Here is a 21,468-nt window from a genome sequence, read left to right as displayed (position 1 = left end):
GCTGGTGGGAACCCTTTGCCCTCCTTCCACAGTCCCCATAGTCTCCACCTAGAGGGCCCTGAAATGACCTCTGTGTTTCCTGATGTGTGTCTCCCCTACTCCAGGTACGGACATGACTGTGGGAGAAGCTAGCAGCTCTGACAGCCGCGGGGAGAGGCCAGAGCTCTACACACAGGTGGATGAGGGCCTCCTGGGGGGAGAAGCTGGCTTCCTGGGCCCACCCCTCACCCTGGAGAAGGACGATGCACTGCACCAGGCGACCGCCGTGGCCAACCTGCGTGCAGCACTCATGAGCAAGAACAGCCTGCTGTCCCTCAAGGCCGACGTGCTGGGGGACGATGGCCCTCTACTTTTCGAGTACCTGCCCAAAGGTGCCCACTCACTGTCCCGTAAGTGCAGCCCCTGCCATGTGACTTTGCTTTGGCTCAATTTTGATTACTGAGAGCTGGGAGTCTTGGGCGGACATGAGATTGAGGGTGCGCTGAGCCCCATCCCCTCGGGCAGGTCAGCTGTGGGCAGTGGTGCCTCTGAACTCCCTGCTTGGGAGGTGCTGAGGCCACATCACAGCCTGGACCAGCCTCTCTGGTCATGCAGGGCTCACCGGGCACTGGCTTTACAGAGTGCAGTGTGGTGATGTGGTTATCAGGGCACCAGAAAAGGGGAGATTTTTATGCTTTTATGCCCTGGGCATAGCGTGAGTCTTGTTGGAGTGTTTCGTGACTTGCAGCCCCTCGATCCAAACCAAATGCCCTGAGCATCACAGGGGCACAGACACATCTGGGCCTCAAGGCCTGTTTGGGTCAGCACAGGCAGGAGACAAGGGTCTCTGTGTATGGGCAGTGGTGGTCTTGCTTTGCTGGCCCCTGCATCCTGCCTTCATGCTGAGATTCCTTCCCGTGGAGAGGGAGAGGAAAGCGGCAAGCAGGTGGGCAGAAAGCTGGTGTGTCCTTGCCTGGCTATGACAGAGTACTGGCCATGTACGAGTCTTTGGAAAGAAATTGGATCCTATACATAAAACGTAAATGTGTCTGCTGATTCCAAATGACAGACCCTTTCGAGATGTGGCTGAAGGCACAGCCACGCAGTTGACACCTCACAACTCCTTTTCTGGCGAGACAGTTCAGCTTTTATAGAATTGTCCCCCAGAGATGACCTGGAGTGAGCTGCTGGCTCTGGTCAGGGTGCTACGTGGCTGCCCTGGGTATAGCATGGCTCCAGGTCCTGGTATGCATTGGGTGCTGGGGGGGCAGGGAGGAGGCATCATGGGGAGGGGCTGACTCTAAGCAGCCCAGGGTGAGAGTGTGTGGTGAATGCTTTGGACTCGTTTCCTGAAGCAAAGGGGACTTGGGAAGTGTATCTTAGTTTTGATTTTTATGCTGCTTTAAAAAAACAGTATTTTTACAACTTTGTTTTTATGAGCCCTAAGATACTCTTTTGAGTTTTGTGTTGGCGTGAGCAGTGCCACAGACTTTATAGCTAATAAAGATGACAAGCAGAAAACAGTGTCTGTGTTCTCTTTATCTATGCACAGAACTGAGAGCCGGGCCATAGGGCTTGGCCAAGAAGTCAGACCAGGCTGAATATCCCATGGGCAGGGACAGGTTACAGGTGCTGGACTAATTTTTTTTTTTAATTAATATTAAATCATAGCTGTGTACATTAATGCGATCATGGGGCACCATACACTGGTTTTATAAATAGTTTGACACATTTTCATCACACTGGTTAACATAGCCTTCCTGGCATTTTCTTAGTTATTGTATTAAGACAATTATATTCTACATTTACTAAGTTTCACATGTACCCTTGTAAGATGCACCGCAGGTGTAATCCCACCAATCACCCTCCCTCTGCCCATCCTCCCCCCTCCCCAGGCACTGGACTCTTAAAACATCTTTTTAAAACATCTGAAAAATGGGGATAGCACCACTTACCCAGTTGTGAATTTAAAACCAGGTACGTTTCTAACACAGAACACAGGAGAGGAAAGTGTGTTTGATAAACACTACCGTGTCAGACTCTTTCCCCTTACAAATGTGAAAATGTGCTTGTCAGAAGAAATTGTGGGATTTTCCCGTTCCTCGGGGGATTGGGACATTCATGAAAGCCATTCCTGGTCCTCAGAGCAGCTGGGGTTCACAGGAAGAGTGGAGTCCTCAGAGGACCTCGTTGAGGGCAAGACTGATGAGCTCCGCCGACGTGGGAGACAGCTGGGAGGTGGTGAAGTTGGTGCTGTGGTGAGGCTGGGGAGACCCTGACCCCCACTTCCTCACCCTACTCTGGCTGAGGAGGGTCAGGGCATTTGTTCTGTTTCTGGGCACGTTTATGCCACGCTCACCCCCCTTGAGGGCAGGCCTGTTGTGACACCCAGGCATCTGTGGTGCCCCAGATCTGGCCAATATGTCTTTGTCCTAAGAGTGATTGTGGAACCAGGAGAAATGACATGTTTGTGCCTTTCCTACTGTTTCTGCTGTGAGTCTGTGCTGAGCATCATGCAGTGGGCAGGTTGGAGGGCATAGTCAGCCAAAAGCCTCCAATTTCATCCAAGCGCAGCCAGACAGTGGGGCCCATGGAGCCATCTGACCTGGGCCAGGGAGACTGAACCTCTACTTCCCTAGCAGCCTCCCTGCGCCCTCCTTGGGTCATTGCAGTAGGAGGTGGCATCTGGGTGCAGGCTACTAACCTTCCTCAGGCCACACTAGCATGAGTCTCTGTGTGCTGCCTTCAGTGGCCCCCTCTGAGCTGGGCCCCTCATGCCTCTCTGTACTCTGAACACCTTGGAAGGACAGTCCCTCTCCTCTGCTCAGTCCATCTGTGATTAACTCTAGGGGAAGTCAGCCTGTGGTCTTTTTGTTCTTTCCATTACATTTTAGCCTCATTTTTTTTTTTTTTTTTTTTTTGCAGGTTTTGGCCAGGGCTGGGTTTGAACCTGCTACCCTTGGTATATGGGGCCAGCGCCTAGCCTCATTTTTAATATTCTAAACTTCCCACCTTTCTTGTAAGAATCTGCCCTTTTGTTTTCCATAAATGGTATTTAGAATTTGGCAGAACCCCTCCCTGGCTAAGCTGTGAGCTGGATGGCTGGGGCTGTGTGAGGGTGGCCAGGACACCTGCTCTGGCCAGCAGTCAGAATAATGGAAAGATACAGAAAAAAACCTTTATTTTTTACAATTTTGTGGCCACCCTCACTGTGGTGGCTGGATGTGAGGGATCCATGCAAACCCAGCGGTGATGGCTGAGGGCAGGATAGCACCAGACCTCAGGCCTGTAAATAGTGCCTGTAACCTGTCCCTTTAGGTTGTCACGCAGGCGTAGTGCCCCTAGCTGCAGAGGCCGTCGGCATTGCTGCTCTACCCAACCTGGCCTGTGCGTGTCCACCTGATCTGGCCTACACATGTCCATCTGACCTGGCCTGTGCATGTCCACCTGATCTGGCCTATATATATCCATCTGACCTGGCCTACACATGTCCACATGACCTGGCCTGTGTGTGTCTACCTTACCTGGCCTACACATGTCCACCAGACCTGGCCTACACATGTCCACCTGAGCTGGCCTACACATGTCCACCTGATCTGGCCTACATATGTCCACCTGAGCTGGCCTGTGCGTGTCCTGGTCTATACATGTCCACCTGACCCAGCCTGCGTACATCTACCTGACCTGGACTACACATGTCCACCTGATCTGGCCTGTGTGTGTCCACTTGATCTGGCCTACACATGTTCATCCAACCTGGCCTACACGTGTCCACCCGACCTGGCCAACACATGTCCACCTGACCTGGCCTGCATGTGTCCTAGCCTACACATGTCTACCTGATCTGGCCTACACATGTCCATCCAACCTGGCCTACACGTGTCCACCCAACCTGGCCTACACATGTCTACCTGACCTGGCCTGTGTGTGTCCACCCGTCCTGGCCTGCGCATGTCCACCCGATCAGGACAGAGAACTGTGTCTGGTGATACGAGGTGCTGGGTCTGCGGAGTTGGGTCTCTGGAACTGAGACCTCACCAGCCCTGCTTTCCCTCAGGACTTCCACTGTCACTGTTCTTCTGGGAGTGGGTGGTTGATGGGGTGGTGAGTGTCCTCCACTGCTCATGGACGTGGCCCTATTACAAGGTGTGCATCCAGCTTGGGGTCTGCAGACCCCTCTGTGTACAGCTGAATAGGGAGACCCTCCATGCACCCTGTCCTCAGTGTGGCCTCTGCCTTAGCTCACAGTTCTGGAAATTTGCCCCCAGGCCTCAGGCACCCTGAGTTGGGCTGTTGTGCTCCCTGTCCTCTGGAAGGAATCTCATGCTGTGCACAGGAGGAAGGGTGGCCTGGCACCCTCTCCCAGCCCTTCTCTCAGGAGGTGGCTCTGAGTGTCTGGGCTATGTTCTGTGTCCTGACACAGCTCAGGCCTTCTCCAGAGTCAGGTGGCCACTGGGCTGCACTGTCAAGCACATGGCCCAGTGAGAGGCATTGCTGGAGAAACCAGGGGGAGAGGCTGCCTCAGCTCACTGGGCCCCCCTTGCCCTTCCACCGGCTGCACTCTGGGTGGTGGCTCCGTGGTTATGCAGAAGAGTTCGTGCAGTCACTGTGAGTCTGCACAAGAAGGGGGTAGCGGCCACAGAGTTTGACATTAGGGGAACTGTCGAATATGCAAGAGGTGCACCAGCCACACTGGGAGTGGCACTCAGAGGTCCTTTGGGGATGATTCTGGAATATTCTAGAGAAACTGAAATAGTTCCCTTGTTGTCATAGGACTAATAATATTGGTTGGCTACAAATTCAACAGGTGATGGTCTCCTCGCCAGATCAGCCTTCTAAAGGGCTTCTCCGTATGGGACTTTTGTACTGGTTCTGACACAGTCATGTGACTCGCTTTTGTTACCTTCTCTGCAGTAGGCTGACGCCCCACCTGTTAGCAGTCGTTGTTCCTATGTAGAAACCTGGAAATGTCATTTGGGCCTGAACATGGCTATTGTGTCTGTGGATGCACACTGGGCCTTTGGGGACCCTGACATGCTCACATTTCTTGGCCTATGACAAATGCCACTTGAATTCAGGCCACTGTTTGATCTCAGGTACACAGCTGAGGATAAACCAGCTGACCTTGGGCTCAGGAGGACGTGTATCTCGTGTAAAACTGTGATGCCATTTCAGCAACTGCAACAACCAGAGATGTTAGAAGCCTGGTCCCAGAGCATTGCTCGCGTTTTGATACCTTGTCAATGTTTTCGTAAAATTCCGGCGACGCCTGTGGATCAGTGAGCAGGGCGTCGACGGCCCCATATACCGATGGTGGTGGGTTCAAACCCAGCCCCAGCCAAACTGCAACAAAAAAAAATAGCCAGGTGTTGTGGCAGGTGCCTGCAGTCCCAGCTACTGGGGAGGCTGAGGCAAGAGAATCACCTAAACCCAGGAGTTGGAGGTTGCTGTGAGCTGTGATGTCATGGCACTCTACCAAGGGTGATAAATTGAGACTCTGTCTCTAAAAAAAAAAATAAAATAAAATAAAAAAAATAAAAGAATCAATTATTCCTCAAACAGTTATGGGTAGAGCTGTGCCATTTCATTGGAAGAAGATGCCAGGTTCCCCATGCTTTCTCAGGGAAGGATGGTGCCCTGCCCTCGACACGTCTGTTGGTGATTTTGGCCATGTTATTCCCTCCACTGAGGCTGCCTGATGTCCAGGAGGTGTCTGTGGAGCTTGGTTTTGTTTTGGTTGTGGTTTAAAGAATATTTCTCTATGGTATTTAAAAAATGAATCAAGGACTTTAACTTGATTAAATTGATACTGGAATTCTAAGCAGTTTCTGGCCAGACAGCATTTGGTGGACATGTTATTGTACTTTTAGATAAATAGCCAGGCTGACGTATCTTGAAGCACTTGTCAGAGGTCATCTCTCAAGTTGAGAGCTTTGCATGCCCTGACTTTCTGTGCTGAAAGCTTCTGTCGAAATTGCTTTGCTCTTGGGAGAGAGTTAACCCTGGCATTGAGGCCAGCCAGCAGAGAAAAGCACCAAGACCAGCCTCCAGCCAGACCCTGCGTCGTGCTGGCCGCAGGATGATGGACCGAGCTTCCCGTACTCCCAAGCCCACCAGCTGGTATTCGTTCCCATAGGTGAGACTCCTTTCCTGTGTCCCCAGGGCTTCGCTCGCTCTTGGGGTATGCTGATCACAGCTGGAAGGCCCCCATCCTCCTTCCCACTCAGAGCCACAGGATGGTCTGCGGGGTGTCACCTCCCCCAGCCCAGGTAAGACTCAAGGGCGGCTACCTAGACCAGGCATGGTGCCCATAGTTCCAGTGTGCATGTGGCCTGGCCAGATGCACCCAGAAGGAGCCTCCTGAGAGGTCTCTGGCAGGGTCTATGCTCCGCAGTTCCCTCCCCACCCCTAATTCAGCCAGGCAAAGAGCGCCTTTAGGCTGGTGCACTGTTTTTTTTTTTTGTTTTTTTGTTTTTTTTTGTAGAGACAGAGTCTCACTTTATGGCCCTCGGTAGAGTGCCGTGGCCTCACACAGCTCACAGCAACCTTCGACTCCTGGGCTTAAGCGATTCTCTTGCCTCAGCCTCCCGAATAGCTGGGACTACAGGCACCTGCCACAATGCCCAGCTATTTTTTGGTTGCAGTTTGGCTGGGGCCGGGTTTGAACTCACCACCCTCGGTATATGGGGCTGGCGCCTTACCGACTGAGCCACAGGCGCCGCCCGGCTGGTGCACTGTTAACAACTTCACACCCACCGCCACAAAGTTTTTTTAATTTAAATTAAAATATTTCTCTGAAATACTTCTTTGAAAATTTTTTCCTGTAGTATGAAGATATTCTGTTCATTTAGAATGACATTCTTTTCATTCTTATTTAACATGCCAGCTCCTAATACAAGGCAGTGGTGGCTGGTCTCTGTACCAAGTCATTGTGTGTTTCCGTCTGTTCCCCCAAATCAAAGGGCACTGCCCAGCCTGGCCTGGGCACTGGCAGGAGATGAGCCTCCTTCCTGCTCCTGAGTCTCAGGGGCATAAAGAAAGGTCTGGGGTGCAGGCGCAGCTCATGCTTCTGACCCCAGTAAGAGAGGCCAAAGGTGAGAGGATCACTTGAGGCCAGGTGTTCAAGACCAGCCTGAGCCACATGGTGAGACTCTGTCTCTTAAAAAACAAAAAAAAAGAAAGAAAGAAAGAAAAATCTAAGTTAGGGGCAGCGCCTGTGGCTCAGTTGGTAAGGCGCTGGCCCCATATACCGAGGGTGGTGGGTTCAAACCCGGCCCCGGCTGAACTGCAAACCAAAAAATAGCTGGGCGTTGTGGCGGGCGCCTGTAGTCCCAGCTACTCCGGAGGCTGAGGCAAGAGAATTGCTGAAGCCCAGGAGTTGGAGGTTGCTGTGAGCTGTGTGAGGCCACGGCACTCTACCGAGGGCCATAAAGTGAGACTCTGTCTCTACAAAAAAAAAAAAAGAAGAAGAAGAAACATTCTTTAAGACCCTAATCACATATTTTAGATTCAAAGTTAGTGGCTCCCATGCGAATTCTTTTTTATTTATTTATTTTTATTAAATCATAGCTGTGTACATTAATGTGATCATGGGGCACCATACACTGGTTTTATAGACCGTTTGACACATTTTCATCACACTGGTTAACATAGCCTTCCTGGCATTTTCTTAGTTATTGTGTTAAGACATTTATATTCTACATTTACTGTTTCACATGTACTCTTGTAAGATGCACCGCAGGTGTAATCCCACCAATCACCCTCTCTCCGCCCTCCCCTCTCTCTCCCATGCGAATTCTAACAGGGTGGCTTCAGTAGAGGGACATCAGGGTTCTGTTAAGGCCGATTCTCTCCTGGTGTCTGTTCACTAAGAACTAATTATAACCTTCCTTTCCAGATGGCCAGTGGCGGGTTGTGTTAGTAGCAATTGAACAGGCCCAGGTGAGTGAGAGGTGCAAACCATACCAGCTCCAGGAGTCTTCCTAATGTCGGCCGCCCTGACAGTCTGAAACTTGTCTGTCTCTGGTTCTAGATTGACACCTCTTGCGATGTGGAGTCCTGGCCTGAGCTGTCCTCTTTGGAATTGGCTTGTGTCTCTGGTTCTAGATTGACACCTCTTGTGATGTGGAGTCCTGGCCTGAGCTGTCCTCTTTGGAATTGGCTTGTGCCAGCACCTAGGTGGGTTCTGCAGGGGCTGTTGCCCATCCAGGACACCTGAGGAGCCTTCTTTCAGCACTCTGCGTGTCCAATGTCCCTCACACAGGCCTGGATGGACTTGCCCAGCCCAGGGCAGCCAATCTGGGAGGGCTTGGCCTCACTGAGAGTTCCTTGGGCTCAGATGACCTCATGGAAACAGAAAGACACAGCTCTACTCACAGTGGTTTTGAGCCAGGACAGAACTGACTGGGCGCCTTCTCTCCATGCTCTTGAGCAGTCGTTCTTGGCTGCCTTGAGATGGCAGCCAGAGCTTGAGTGGCCACCTGGGTGTCTGTGTGTGAGCACTGGGAGTGTACGAAAGCAGAGAGAGGAGCAAGGAGATTGCAGAGCCTCACTGGGGCAGCCTTTGGGGCCTGGGGGTCAGTATGTGCCTTTGCTGAGGCTGCCAGGTGAAGGCATTTCTGCATTTCTCAGCTGGCAGTAGGGGCAAGTGACAGGGCTGAGGTGGGCAGGCCCAACTTGTGGGGAAGAGGAGGAGAATAGGGCAGAACCATCCCCCCACACCCATGGAAAATGGAATCAAATAGCTCTGACCCAGTTACTTACTAGAAAGATCTGAGGACAAAGCCAAGTGTGATGTCCATAGTGGTCTGTGCCTCATATGTGCGGATACCTCCAGATAGTGATGTGGAATTTCCAGAAAATGCTATTGTCAGACAGAAAATGCTGCTTGTCTGCTACTGGATGCTTGTCTCTGCTGTATGTGTTGGGTCTAGTGTCAGCTCATTAGAACAGGTTGCTGTGCACCTGGTGGGCTCAGGGAGGACACAGAGACCCCCATTCCAGGCTCTGGAATCTCCAGAGGCACCTCCTAGAGGGTGGGGATGTGTCTGGGGGACAGGAGCTTCCCCATAGAAAGGCCCCAGTCAAATACCTGTCGGCCCCTGCTCCTTTCCAGACCTAGCGCCACCTTCACCGTGTCCAGGCCAATCTACCTGCTTCTGCTCCCACTCCTGGTACTCAGACCCTCATGATCATGAATGAGTCCAGGAGATGAAGAAAAGTCAGGTGTTGGCTCAGGACATGTTACTGGAGGTGATTGCTCCCTGCCTGCCCATGCAAGACCAGTCAATGCAGACTGCCCCCGGGGCCATCAGATGCATGTGAGTTTATGTAAATGCCTATTCCAGTTTGACTGTCATTTCTAGAGAAAAGGAAGCTTTTCCTTTTTTCGTTGGCCAGCTGTGGCAGAGTGTACAGGAGGTGGTGGGTTCTCAAAAACAATTTAAAAATTGTAGACAAGCTCTGCAAAATCTGCTGCATGTTCCATAGACGTGCACTGAGTTTGGGTCAGGGCCATGTGCCCTCTTGCAAAGTAAGGGCTCAGGGGCTAGATGGCTGCTCTGCCTTTTGTCTGGGAGGTGGCAGGAGGGCCCTGGGATGAGGCCACCTCATGGAGACTCTCTCTGCATTATTGTGCTGAAAGGGTTTGTTGGTTCTTGAAAACAATTTAAAAATTGTAGATAAGCTCTGCAAAATCTAAAAGAAATAGGTTTGTGGTAGGGATGTAAGAGACGTTTAGAACAGGCAGCTGCCTGGGTTCATTCTTATGTCTAACATTGTTTTGCTAAAACTATACAGCCACTGCACACACGGGTGTTTTAGCCAGTTAATTTAAGTATTTCATCTCTTATATTTCAATTTTTCAGTTAAATATTTCATTGAAATATTGTGGCTCTAGGATTGACTTCAAAGAGGTTTTTGTAAACTTATCAATAGGTATCATTAATCTTTCTTGGAAACAATTTTAGTAACAAAAGTTTGGTTCTTTCTTTAGGTCTGTTTATTGGCACAAAATTTGCTCTGTGTCTGCAAATCCACTTCAGGCTTCGCTGCTTAGCTGCCTGTGAGAATGAGTGGCCTCACAGAGTTGGGTGTTAATTGGCACAACAGTGGGGTCTGTGTGTTTATAGAAATGAAGACTCACTTGGGGAACATTAATTTGCTAATTTAGGCTGTGCTTAACAGATACAACTCTGTCTTCATCATAGTCAGTTTGAAAGTTCATCAGGTGCTAAGGAAAAAACTATTTATTTTAAGGAAATTTTTTTTGAAGACAACTTTTTAAAATTCCAGTTTCACCCATGACTAGCTTATATTGAAAACTATTTGAAAAGTTGACAAAACAAAAAACACACGTACACATATCCTGGAGGGCAATGCAGATGGGATTAAAGGGCTATAGGGGAAACACAAGACAAGCCGAACTTCTCACATGACAGGTCTCTGGCATGTTCTCCAAACCTCAGGGTAGGAAATAGAGCCTTAGTAGGAGAAGTACTCACACATGGAGCATGTGCTGTGGATAAAGGTTGTTCATCAGGGCAGCCAAAGCAGCTAGAACTCGAAGGACAAACCCCCCCCCCCAAAGCAAGAAACCAGAGTGAAGGACCCCTCAAATCTGCACACACACTGCTCCTCCTATGTGAGCCACACATACATACCCCAAGAGTCCCTGCAGATGGCTCTGCACCGATGGCATAGTGGTTATGGCTCCAGCCACATACACCAAGGCTGGCAGGTTCCAACCCAGCCCGGGCCAGATAAACAACAATGACAACTGCAACAAAACAATAGCCGGGCTTTGCGGCAGGCGCCTGTGGTCCCAGCTACTTGGGAGGCTGAGGCAAGAGAATCACATGAGCCCAAGAATTTGAGATTGCTGTGAGCTGCGATGCTACATCACTCTACAGAGGGCAACAAAGTGAGATGCTGTCTCAAAAAACAGAGTCCCAGAAGAAACAGCACAGGGCTGGAGGCTGCATGGCATGGCAGAGGTCTCAGAAGGAGAGCATGCTGGCACCCAGGTGCAAAGATTCGGGAAACACCTGGGCTTCAGGTGACGCCACAGACCACACCCTGAAGTAAGACTCACTCTCTAGGAGTCATACCAGCCCTAACAGCTAAAATGAGGCCTCCATAGGATCAAGGTAATTCTCAGAATCTGTCTGCTTATCAGGGATAAAAACAAACAACAGTCTTGACAACACTCACCTGAACTCTCTGGAAAAAAGAAGACACTGTCGGAAGTGCCTCTCTCTTTTTATTCAGCGCGTCCAGTATCGAATAGGAAGTTACAGTGTGTGATAAATGACAGGCCTGGCCCTGTGCAGCAGCTCACACCTGTAACCGAGCACTCTGGGAGGCTGAGGAGGGTGGATCTCATGAGCTCAGGAGTTTGAGACTAGCCTGAGCAAGAGAAAGACCCTGTCTCTAAAAATAGAAAAGCTAGCCAAGCGTTGTGTCAGGTGCCTGTAGTCCCAGCCACTCTGGAGGCTGAGGCAAGAGGATCAGTTGAGCCCAGGAGTTTGAGGTTGCTGTGAGCTGTGACGCCATGGCACTCAGGGTGACAAAGTGAGACTCTGTCTCAAGAAAAAAAAAAAAGAAAGAAAGAAAAAAAAAGACAGGCCCATATCTGTAGCTAACATATTCAAGAAAATTGACGAAATGATGGCGAAGGTAGATTAAAAGATGGAGACTCTGAAGAGAACTGGAGTCAAGTAGAAATTTTAGAACTGAAAATATATCTGAAGTTAAGAATTCTTTGGACAGTTTAATAGTCTGGACACAGTAGTGGGTGGGTCAGTGAACTGGAAGACAGATCCATGGGAAACATTCATCCAGAAGCTCAAGTTTTAAAAAATAGGGAAAAAGACAAAGAGACAGTGGAACATGGTAAAAATGTTTAATGTGTTGTCACTGGAGTCCCAGAGGGGAGGGGCGAGAAAGTGGAATGAAGTCATATCTGAAGAAATGGTAGCTGAGAATTTTCCAGAACTGATGAACAACATCAAGCCCCTGATTCAGGAAACTCAGCGAGCACAGAGCAGATGACTAACTGCCCAAAGAAAATAAAATAAAACCACGATAAGAGAAAAACTGTATGCACATTACAGTGGAGCATCCAAACCCAGGTACACTGTTAAAAAGTAATAATAAAAGAAAAAACAGCCAAACCTGATGAAAACTGAACACAAAGAGAAAAATTCTAAAGAAGCCAGAGGAAAAAATGCTTTATTGATGGCTGACTTTTCCACAGAAAAGATGCAAACTGTAAGACAATGAATGACATCATCGTGCTGGAAGGAAAAGTTACCAACCTGGAATTCTTTCCTTTTATTTTTTTTCTTTTCTTTGAGGTGGGGTCTCGCTCTGTTGCTCAGGCTGGAATGAAGGAGTGTAATCGCAGCTCATGGTGACCTTGAATTCCTGGGCTCAGATGATCCTCCTGCCTTAGCCTCCCAAAGTGCTGGGGTTACAAGGTGTGATCCACCACACCCAGCCGCGACCTGGCATTCTATACCCAACAAAATATTCTTCATAATTTAAGGCTATATAAGGCAAATTGTCAAATAAATAAAACCAAGAAAAGTTATTACCAGATGACAAGAATTGCTAAAGGAAGTTCTTTAGGTTGAAAAAAAGTATCCCAGATGGAGGCACCAAACTGAAGGAATAAAAAGCCCCAGAGAGGCTGACTGTGTAAGTATAAGAGTCTTGCTTGCTTATAGTAACTGTTTTAATTTTTTTTCTTAAGACAGTCTTACTATGTTACCCTCAGTAGAGTGCTATGGCGTCACAGCTCACAGCAACCTCAAACTCTTGGGCTTAAGCGATTCTCTCGCCTCAGCCTCCCAAGTAGTTGGGACTACAGGCGCCCGCCACAACGCCCAGCTATTTTTTTCTTTTTTTGTTGCAGTTGTCATTGTTGTTTAGCTGGCGTGGACTGGGTTTGAACCTGCCAGCCTTGGTGCATGTGGCCGGTGCTGTAACCACCGTGCTAAAGGCGCCAAGCCAGTAACTGTTTTAATTTTTGTGGGCTTTTTTAATATAAATAGAAGTAAAATATATGACAGTAAGAGTATGCAGGTTGGGTGAGGGTGAGACAGCCATGTGGCTCTTCCGTCTCTGCATAGTCACAGCCAGTAGTGACTACAATGTAAAATAATGTGTGACTCAAAGGCTTATTGAAGAGAAAAAAAAAAAGGGAAAATTTTTGATTGAAAGAGGGCAAGAGCCCCATTCTCCTTCCCCTCTGTCTCTTCCAAGGAAATTAGGCACCTTCTTACCCACTGCCCAGGATCTACAAGCTACATGTCCACGAGCTCTGCCAGCCCATTAGAGGTTGCTGTTTAGTGCATGAAGATTCAGTGCCCATTTGGACTTTCACAAGAAGGATGGAAGCACAGGCGTCAACATTAAAAGCTCCTGAGTCTTGGTATTCTCACCCAGCATATGCAAGATACTGGCAACATTATCATCAAGCAATGGCTTGGGTGCGAAACCACCAGAATGCCTACAGAAAGGCCATGCAATTCTATTTCAGTTTCATGGCATCTCCCTTCTGCAGTTTCTTCCCAAAGCTCTTGTGATGATGAGGCTAGAGATCTCAGTCTTTCAGTGACCATCACTTAGCCCAGCAGGACTACCACTGGGGTTCACATTTCAGAGGTCTAGGAAGCAGTGAAACGTTAGCAGGAGGTTCCAAGTACCTGCAAGAGAAGACCAAACTTCCTCTGAAGATGAGGAGGTAGAGACTGACTCAGACGGGGGGGTTAGAATGTGACCTGAGCAACATGGAAATCACGGAGGAGCTCCACCAGTACTTTGCAGAGACAAGAGGCACAGAGAAGAGCAAGAAAGAAAATTGCCAGTGACTGAGAATCCATTCTTTCCCTGGGAGGAAGCCAGAAGTAGGATGCAGAGGCTGCAGCAGCAGCTGGATGCACAGCACCTGGATGACTATGTGAATGCCAACCATGACCTATGCTACAACCCCCACAAGTCAGTGGAACCCCCAACCGAGAGGCCAGGCGAACGGTGCAAGGCCGAGATGAAGTGCTTGTCTGGGGACAGCGCTGCCAGGAGGCCATGGAGGCTGTAGTACAGCTGAGCTTTGACAAGCACCATGACAGAAAGCAGCCCAAGTACTGGCCTGTTATTCCCCTCAAGTTCTGAGCTCTGGGCTCAGGGCCCCTGCAAGTGCTGTTTGCACAGGGTCCCCAGACTCACCCTCTACCTTTTGGGTACACTCCCTTCATCTCACACTCTCTTCATCTCTCCTTCTCTACAGTTGTCAAGGAAAAGGAACTTTATGCTGAGATACTACCATGTTCACCAGAGTCCCAGTGGGTCCTCACAGGGTAGAGGTAATATGCCAGTCCCGTGGAATTCAGCAGGACCTACGCTGTTGCCAGCGTGAGAAATTTTCTGACACAAGATGATAATTTTGTATCTTCTGCATTGGTTCAGGATGCTGATAATTGTTCAGTTCATTAAAGTTCTTGCCTAGAAAAAAAAAGAAAGAAAGAGGGCAAGAAAGGAGAAACAAAAGAATTAAAGGACAAATAGAAGACGACCAGCAACTTCAACATAGTTACATTGTTACAAATGGACTAAACATGCCAATAAGTAGAGGATCAGCCTGTTTTTAAAAATTAATGTGTTTAGATAGCTGGGCGTTGTGGCGGGCGCCTGTAGTCCCAGCTGCTCAGGAGGCTGAGGCAAGAGAATCTCTTAAGCCTAGGAGTTGGAGGTTGCTGTGAGCTGTGTGAGGCCACGGCACTCTACCGAGGGCCATAAAGTGAGACTCTGTCTCTACAAAAAAAAAATCAATGTGTTTAGAGATGAAGTACTTTATAGAGAAGGACAGAAAAAGGCTTTAAACAAAAAGATAAGGCCGGGTGCTGTGACTCACGCCTGTAATCCCAGCACTCTGGGAAGCTGAGGCTGGTCAGGAGTTCGAGACCAGCCTGCACCAGAGCAAGACCCTGTCTCTAAAAACATAGCCAGGTGTGGTGGTAGGCACCTATAGTCTTGCCTCGGTTGGCTGAGGCAAGATAATTGGTTGAGCCCAAGAGTTTGAGGTTGCTGTGAGCTGTGATGCCATGGTACTCTACCGAGGCCAACAGAGTAAGACTCTGTCTCAAAAAATAAGAATAAATAAATAATAAAAGAAAAGATTCATGAAACTGGTAAACCCCTATGGAAAATGACCAAGAAAAAGAGAGGAAGGTACCAATTACCAATAAAAGTTATAAAAAGAGATCATTACTACAGATTCTACAGAGATTGGAAAGAATGTTATTAACAGCTTTATGCCAGTACATTTGACAAGTTGAAGGAAATGGGCAAATTCCTTGAAAAACACAATTTGCCAAAACTGGAGCAAAAGGGAAGTGAAGAGCTCAGTAGTTCTGTGATCCTCTGAGGACTGTTAGTGACATTAAACCTCCCACAGAGGAATCTCCTGGGTACAGTGGCATCACTGGTGAATCCTTTCAAATGTTCATGGCAGAAATGATGGGAACTCTGCTCGGTACCCAGAGCTCAGTGAGTAGGGCGGTGGCCACATAGGCTGGCGGGTCAGGCCCGGCCCAGGGCCTGCTAAACAACAATGACAACTACAACCAAAAAATAGCTGGGCGTTGTGATGGGCGCCTATAGTCCCAGCTACTTGGGAGGCTGAGGCAAGAGAATCGCTTAAGCCCAAGAGTTTGAGGTTGCTGTGAGTGACACCACGGCACTCTACCCAGGGCAACATAGTGAGACTCTGTCTCAAAAAAAAAAAAAAAGAAGTGATCCTGCAATCCCATTACTGGGCATCTACCCAGAAGGAAAAAAAAAATCCTTTTATCATAAGGACACTTGTACTAGACTATTTATTGCAGCTCAATTTACAATCGCCAAAATGTGGAAACAGCCTAAATGCCCACCAACCCAGGAATGGATTAACAAGCTGTGGTATATGTATATCATGGAATACTATTCAGTTATTAAAAAAAATGGAGACTTTACATCCTTCGTATTAACTTGGATGGAAGTGGAAGACATTATTCTTAGTAAAGCATCACAAGAATGGAGAAGCATGAATCCTATGTACTCAATTTTGATAGGACAATTAATGACAATTAAGGTCATGGGGGGGGAGGAAAAGCAGAGAGAGGGAGGAGGGAAGGGGGTGGGGCCTTGGTGTGTGTCACACCTTCTGGGGGCAAGACATGATTGCAAGAGGGACTTTACCTAACAAATGCAATCAGTGTAACCTGGCTTATTGTACCCTCAATGAATCCCCAACAATAAAATAAAAAAAAAAAAAAAGAAGTAATGGGAACTCTCTGTCTTTGCTGATGAGGCTGGTGTAGCCTTAGCCCCAAAACTAGAGGAGGCATTGGGAGAAAGAGGTGTTGTGGAGAGAAGGCTACCCACTCAGTGTGGACACACAGCTGCTGAAGCTGGTGCTGGCAGATTGAATCCAGTGACATAGAGGACCAGGCCACATGGTTAGGGTTATTCCAGGGGCCAGGCCAAGTAAGCGTTTGGACTTCAATCTGGTAACTCATCACATTAGCAGAATAAAGGAGAAAAGCCCTATGATCACCTCAGTAAGTGCAGAAAACACTTTTTTTTTCTTTTTTTTTTTTTTTGTAGAGGCAGAGTCTCACTTTGTGGCCCTCGGTAGAGTGCCGTGGCCTCACCCAGCTCACAGCAACCTCCAACTCCTGGGCTTAAGCGATTCTCTTGCCTCAGCCTCCCGAGTAGCTGGGACTACAGGCACCCGCCACAACGCCCGGCTATTTTTTGGTTGCAGTTTGGCCGGGGCCGGGTTTGAACCTGCCACCCTCGGTATATGGGGCTGGCGCCCTACCGACTGAGCCACAGGCGCCGCCCAGAAAACACTTTTGATAAAACTCACTAACATTCATGGTAACAATCCTCAGCAAATTTGGAGTGAAAAGAAATGTTCTTAATCTGATAAAAGGTATCTACAGAAATAAGGCAAACAGTGTGGTCAATCGTGAAGTAATGGCCACTTTTGCCTCTGAGTCGGGGAACGAGACTGCCAGATCCCCAGTCCGTGTCCCTGGAGGTCCTGGCCGGAGGGTGTGCAGTAGCCCCAGAGCCAGCGTCTTGCTCTGCGTCAGGCTCCTCCTTATTCCTCAGTCCTGGCCCTCAGGTAGCTCTATAGCAGCAATTCTCAACCTGTGGGTCACGACCAATAGGAATTGTATTAAAGGATTGTGGCATTAGGAAGGTTGAGAACCACTGGTCTATAGGGTAATAAGAGAAGCTAAAGGAGTAAAGATTGGAAAGGAGTGGCTGCCATTATTTGTAGATGATGTGATTATGCATATAGAAAATTAATCTAGAAACCATTAGACTTAATAAGAGAATTTACCAAAGACACTGGATACATAGTCAATATACAAAAGTCAATTATATTTCTTTTTTTTTTTTTTTTTTGTAGAGACAGAGTTTCACTTTATGGCCCTAGGTAGAGTGCCATGGCATCGCATATCTCACAGCAACCTCCAACTCCTGGGCTTAAGCGATTCTCTTGCCTCAGCCTCCCAAGTAGCTGGGACTACAGGCGCCTGCCACAACACCCGGCTATTTTTTTGTTGTAGTTCTGCCAGGGCCGGGTTTGAACCCACCACCCTCGGTATATGGGGCCGGCACCTTACCGACTGAGCCACAGGTGCCGCCCCGTCAATTATATTTCTATATTAATAACCAAAAAGTGGCTTGGCGCCTGTGGCTTAAGTGGCTAAGGCACCAGCAACATACACCTGAGCTGGTGGGTTTGAATCCAGCCTGGGGGCTGCCAAACAACAATGACAGCTGCAAGCAAAAAATAGCCAGGTGTTGTGGCGGATGCCTGTGGTCCCAGCTACTTGGGAGGTGGAGGCAGGAGACTCGCTTGAGCCTAGGAGTTTGAGGTTGCTGTGAGCTGTGATATCACAGCACTCTACCCAAGGTGACAGCTTGAGGCTCTGTCTCAAAAAAAAAAAAAAAATTCCATCTATAGGACATCAAATGCCTAGAAACAGATAAAAAAGAAATGTGTAAGACCTCTATACAGGAAACTGTAAGCTATTGCTGAAATTAAACAAGATATAAATAAATGGAGGAACATACTGCGTTCATGGATGGAAGACACACTATGTTGTGAAGATGCCCAATCTCCCCACATTGACATACAAGTATGGATTCATGCAGTCCCTGTGAAAATTCCAGCAGGGCTGTGTATATATGTGTGTAAATTAACTCCCCCTAAATATGTCTGGAAATGCAAGGGATCTGGGATAGTGCCCTAAGGGCACATGGGGTTCATCTCAGTCAGATATGGTCAGATGTGCAGAGAAGTGGCTGTCACCAGGGAAGAAGATACTGGACTTGCTGTCCCCTGGGGCAGAGGGCAGCCAGCCCTGCAGGGAGGCAGAGGCAGGGCATGTGGGTAGGAGCATGGTGTGGCTTCTGTGGGAAGGAGAGGGCAAGGCAGGATGGGCAGGCTTAGGACGGGCTGGTTGGAACCTTTCAGCAGGCTCTTAGGCATAGGACCTGCCTTGGTCGTCTAGTAGCTGGCCCTGGCTGATAGGGAAGAGGAACATTAGCTCCGAGAGGAACATCAGCCCCTGGATTGCAGGTTTGCACTTGAAAGTGAATCACTTATGATCTCTAGCAATTGGGTTGTCCTGGGAGGGGAAGTCCCTCTGAGTTGTCCAGATTTTTAATGTCAGAGCATCAGAATGCAAGAGAGAGAAGCCTGCTTAGTGCCCATAGCTGAAGGGATGTTGAGGAGGGAGGGCTTGGGCCTGAAGGGCCAGGATATGGAAGCATTGACGTGCTGGCCAAGGGCAGATGGGCAGACCAGGTGTGTGGGTGACACATCTGCTGGGCCAGAGTCGTCTCTAGCTCCATGGGGACGGACAGTCCTTTCAATATATGGTGCTGAGTGAACTGGCTGTCACTATGGAGAACAATGAATTTTGGCCCTTGCCTCTCACCAAGTGCAAACATTAATTTGAGGTGATTCATAAACCTTTGAAAACTGTTTGGCATCTGCTAAAGCCAAGCATGTGAATATTCTTCGGTGATCCAGAAATCCCTCCCTTGGGTGTGTGTCCATCTGAAATGAAAGCTCGTGTCTATTAAGCCTGCAGTCCCCAAGCCCGGGCTGCAGACTGGGCCAGTTGTACCACATAGCAGGATGTGGGTGGCAGCAAGTGAGCAAAGCTGTGTCTGCATTTGCAGCCGCTGCCCATGGCTGGCTTTACCACCTGAGCAGTGTCAGGTCAGCTGGGGGCATTAGATTCTCAGAGAAGCGAGACTCCCCTATAAACTACGCATGGGAGGGATCTAGGTCGCGGCTCTTTGGGAGAATGTGATGATGACTGAGGGGAGTTGAGGCTATGATGCTGGCGCTGGGGGTGGCTGCAGACACAGATTGCTGTTAGCAGAGAGGTTGGACTACACAGACAACATAGTAAATCCCTTGCTTGCAGACTCATATCAAAACCATCCCGCATCTGTGGAAAAATTGTCTTCCATGAAACCGGTCCCTGGTGCCAAAAAGGTTAGAGACCACTGATTAAAGAGACACTTGTAAGAGCCATCCAGACTCCTCTGTTCTGCAGCGTGGGTGCGTCATGGTTTAGCAGTGCTGTGGAGTGTTCCATTTCTGGAATAATCTTTTGAAAATTATATTTGGACCAATTAAACATCCAGGATGGTTACATGGCTGAGGACTCTGGGAACAGCACACACCCCTCTGAAGCAGCCTTGCTCCCCATCTGTTTGGTTCACTGGTGATTTCTTGCAGTCTGACACTATCACAAGAAGGTTCTTCAGTTTTCACTTGTACTGTGGCTATTTGTGACAGGTCAGATTCTCTTGCAGTCAGAACCTTGCTGTGAGTGGTGGACAGAGGAAGGGCCAAGCACATGTGGCTGTGGAAAGCCGACTGTGGGTACAGTACGGGGAGCAGGCGGGATGCCTCCTTTTTTCCTGGGGCTTGCAGGAGCCCCTCTGCTCAGGTGCAAACAACATTTTTGTCAGATACAATTCTGTAAAATTGTAGCCAAATGTCACTCAGCTTCACATTTTAGATGACCTTCTGCTACCTCTTGTCAGCCTGCTTCTCTTACTGGTTTGGAAGCTGCCTTGTTCCTCGTGAGGAACGCTGGCAAAGAGGCTCAGTGTTTAGGACGGACTTGCCGAGTGCCTGTTTAGCTCAGTCATCTGTGTGCTTTTCATTTATTTTAATTACCCTTTTACCATATGGATTTTTAGGGGGTTATTAGTGTTTATGAGAATGAAACTATACAATATTGAAAATTTTTCTAAGATATAAGGACTCATAAACCACAGATAAATTATAGGATATTTTCCAATAAGAAATTATTTGAATAATAATGGCCAATGCAGACTTCCCTCTGCCATTGCGGTAATGTCAGTTAAATGCAGTGTGTTGGATGATAATCCCTGGTCCCCCCAAAACATGTGTCCATGTCCTAATCCTCGCAACATGTGACTGTGACACGATTAGAAAAACAAGTCTTTGCAGATGAGGTTAAATTAAGGATCCAAAAAGGAGATCATCCTGGATTCTTGAGGCGGCCCTAAATCCAATGACAAATATCCTTACAAGATACAGAAGAGGAAGACACGGACACAGGGGAACCCACATGGAGGCAGAGCTAGAGGCTGGAGCCAGGCAGAGCCCTGGAGCTGGGAGAGGCCAGAGGAAGCAGAGCCCTGGACACTGACTCAGACCAGGGCCCTCAGCTCTAAGAGTGAGCATGTGTTGTTCTGAGCTGCCCAGTTGGTGGCACTTTGTTACGGCAGTGACTGCTTCCTCGCAGGATTGGCTGCTGTGGCCACATCTCCACTCTTGGCATCCTGCTTATTCATATCTGGAGTCATGCTCGTGTCCCTTCTGAACTGTTTTTCTAGGAAAAAAATACAGGGTTTCTGTACAGATAAGTATTTATTTTATTTATTTATTTTTGTAGAGACAGAGTCTCACTTTATGGCCCTTGGTAGAGTGCCGTGGCCTCACACAGCTCACAGCAACCTCCAACTTCCTGGGCTTAAGCGATTCTCTTGCCCCAGCCTCCCGAGTAGCTGGGACTATAGGCGCCCACCACAACGCCCGGCTATTTTTTGGTTGCAGTTTGGCCGGGGCCGGGTTTGAACCCGCCACCCTCGGTATATGGGGCTGGCGCCTTACCGACTGAGCCACAGGCGCCACTCCGATAAGTATTTATTTTAACATGTATGCCTGAATTATTAAATAGAGATGGCTAAATATATGGTAATTTAAAATTTTAATTTTCATGGTTGTAGAAGAATAGAAAAGCACAAATGAATATGATCTCAGAGAAGTTGTTTTAAATAAAATAATTGAAAAAGCACTTTTTTTTTTTTGAGACAGAGTCTCACTTTGTCACCCTCAGTAGAGTGCTGTAGCGTCCTAGCTCATAGCAACCT

General features: G+C 48.4%; 1 protein-coding gene across 2 annotated transcripts in view; it reads left to right on the top strand.

Annotated features, from left to right (window-relative positions):
• Positions 1 to 21,468, top strand: part of ZBTB46 (zinc finger and BTB domain containing 46) — a 61,457-nt gene that overhangs the window by 31,581 nt on the left and 8,408 nt on the right. For both annotated transcript variants that reach the window (XM_053574902.1, XM_053574903.1), the window contains one exon: positions 105 to 389. In XM_053574902.1, the coding sequence (XP_053430877.1) occupies positions 105 to 389 (285 nt within the window). The remainder of the gene's footprint in view (positions 1 to 104; positions 390 to 21,468) is intronic.

This window comes from Nycticebus coucang, chromosome 21, assembly GCF_027406575.1.
Source record: "Nycticebus coucang isolate mNycCou1 chromosome 21, mNycCou1.pri, whole genome shotgun sequence".
Lineage (NCBI taxonomy): Eukaryota > Metazoa > Chordata > Mammalia > Primates > Lorisidae > Nycticebus > Nycticebus coucang.
This window is presented reverse-complemented; position numbering and strand designations above follow the sequence as displayed.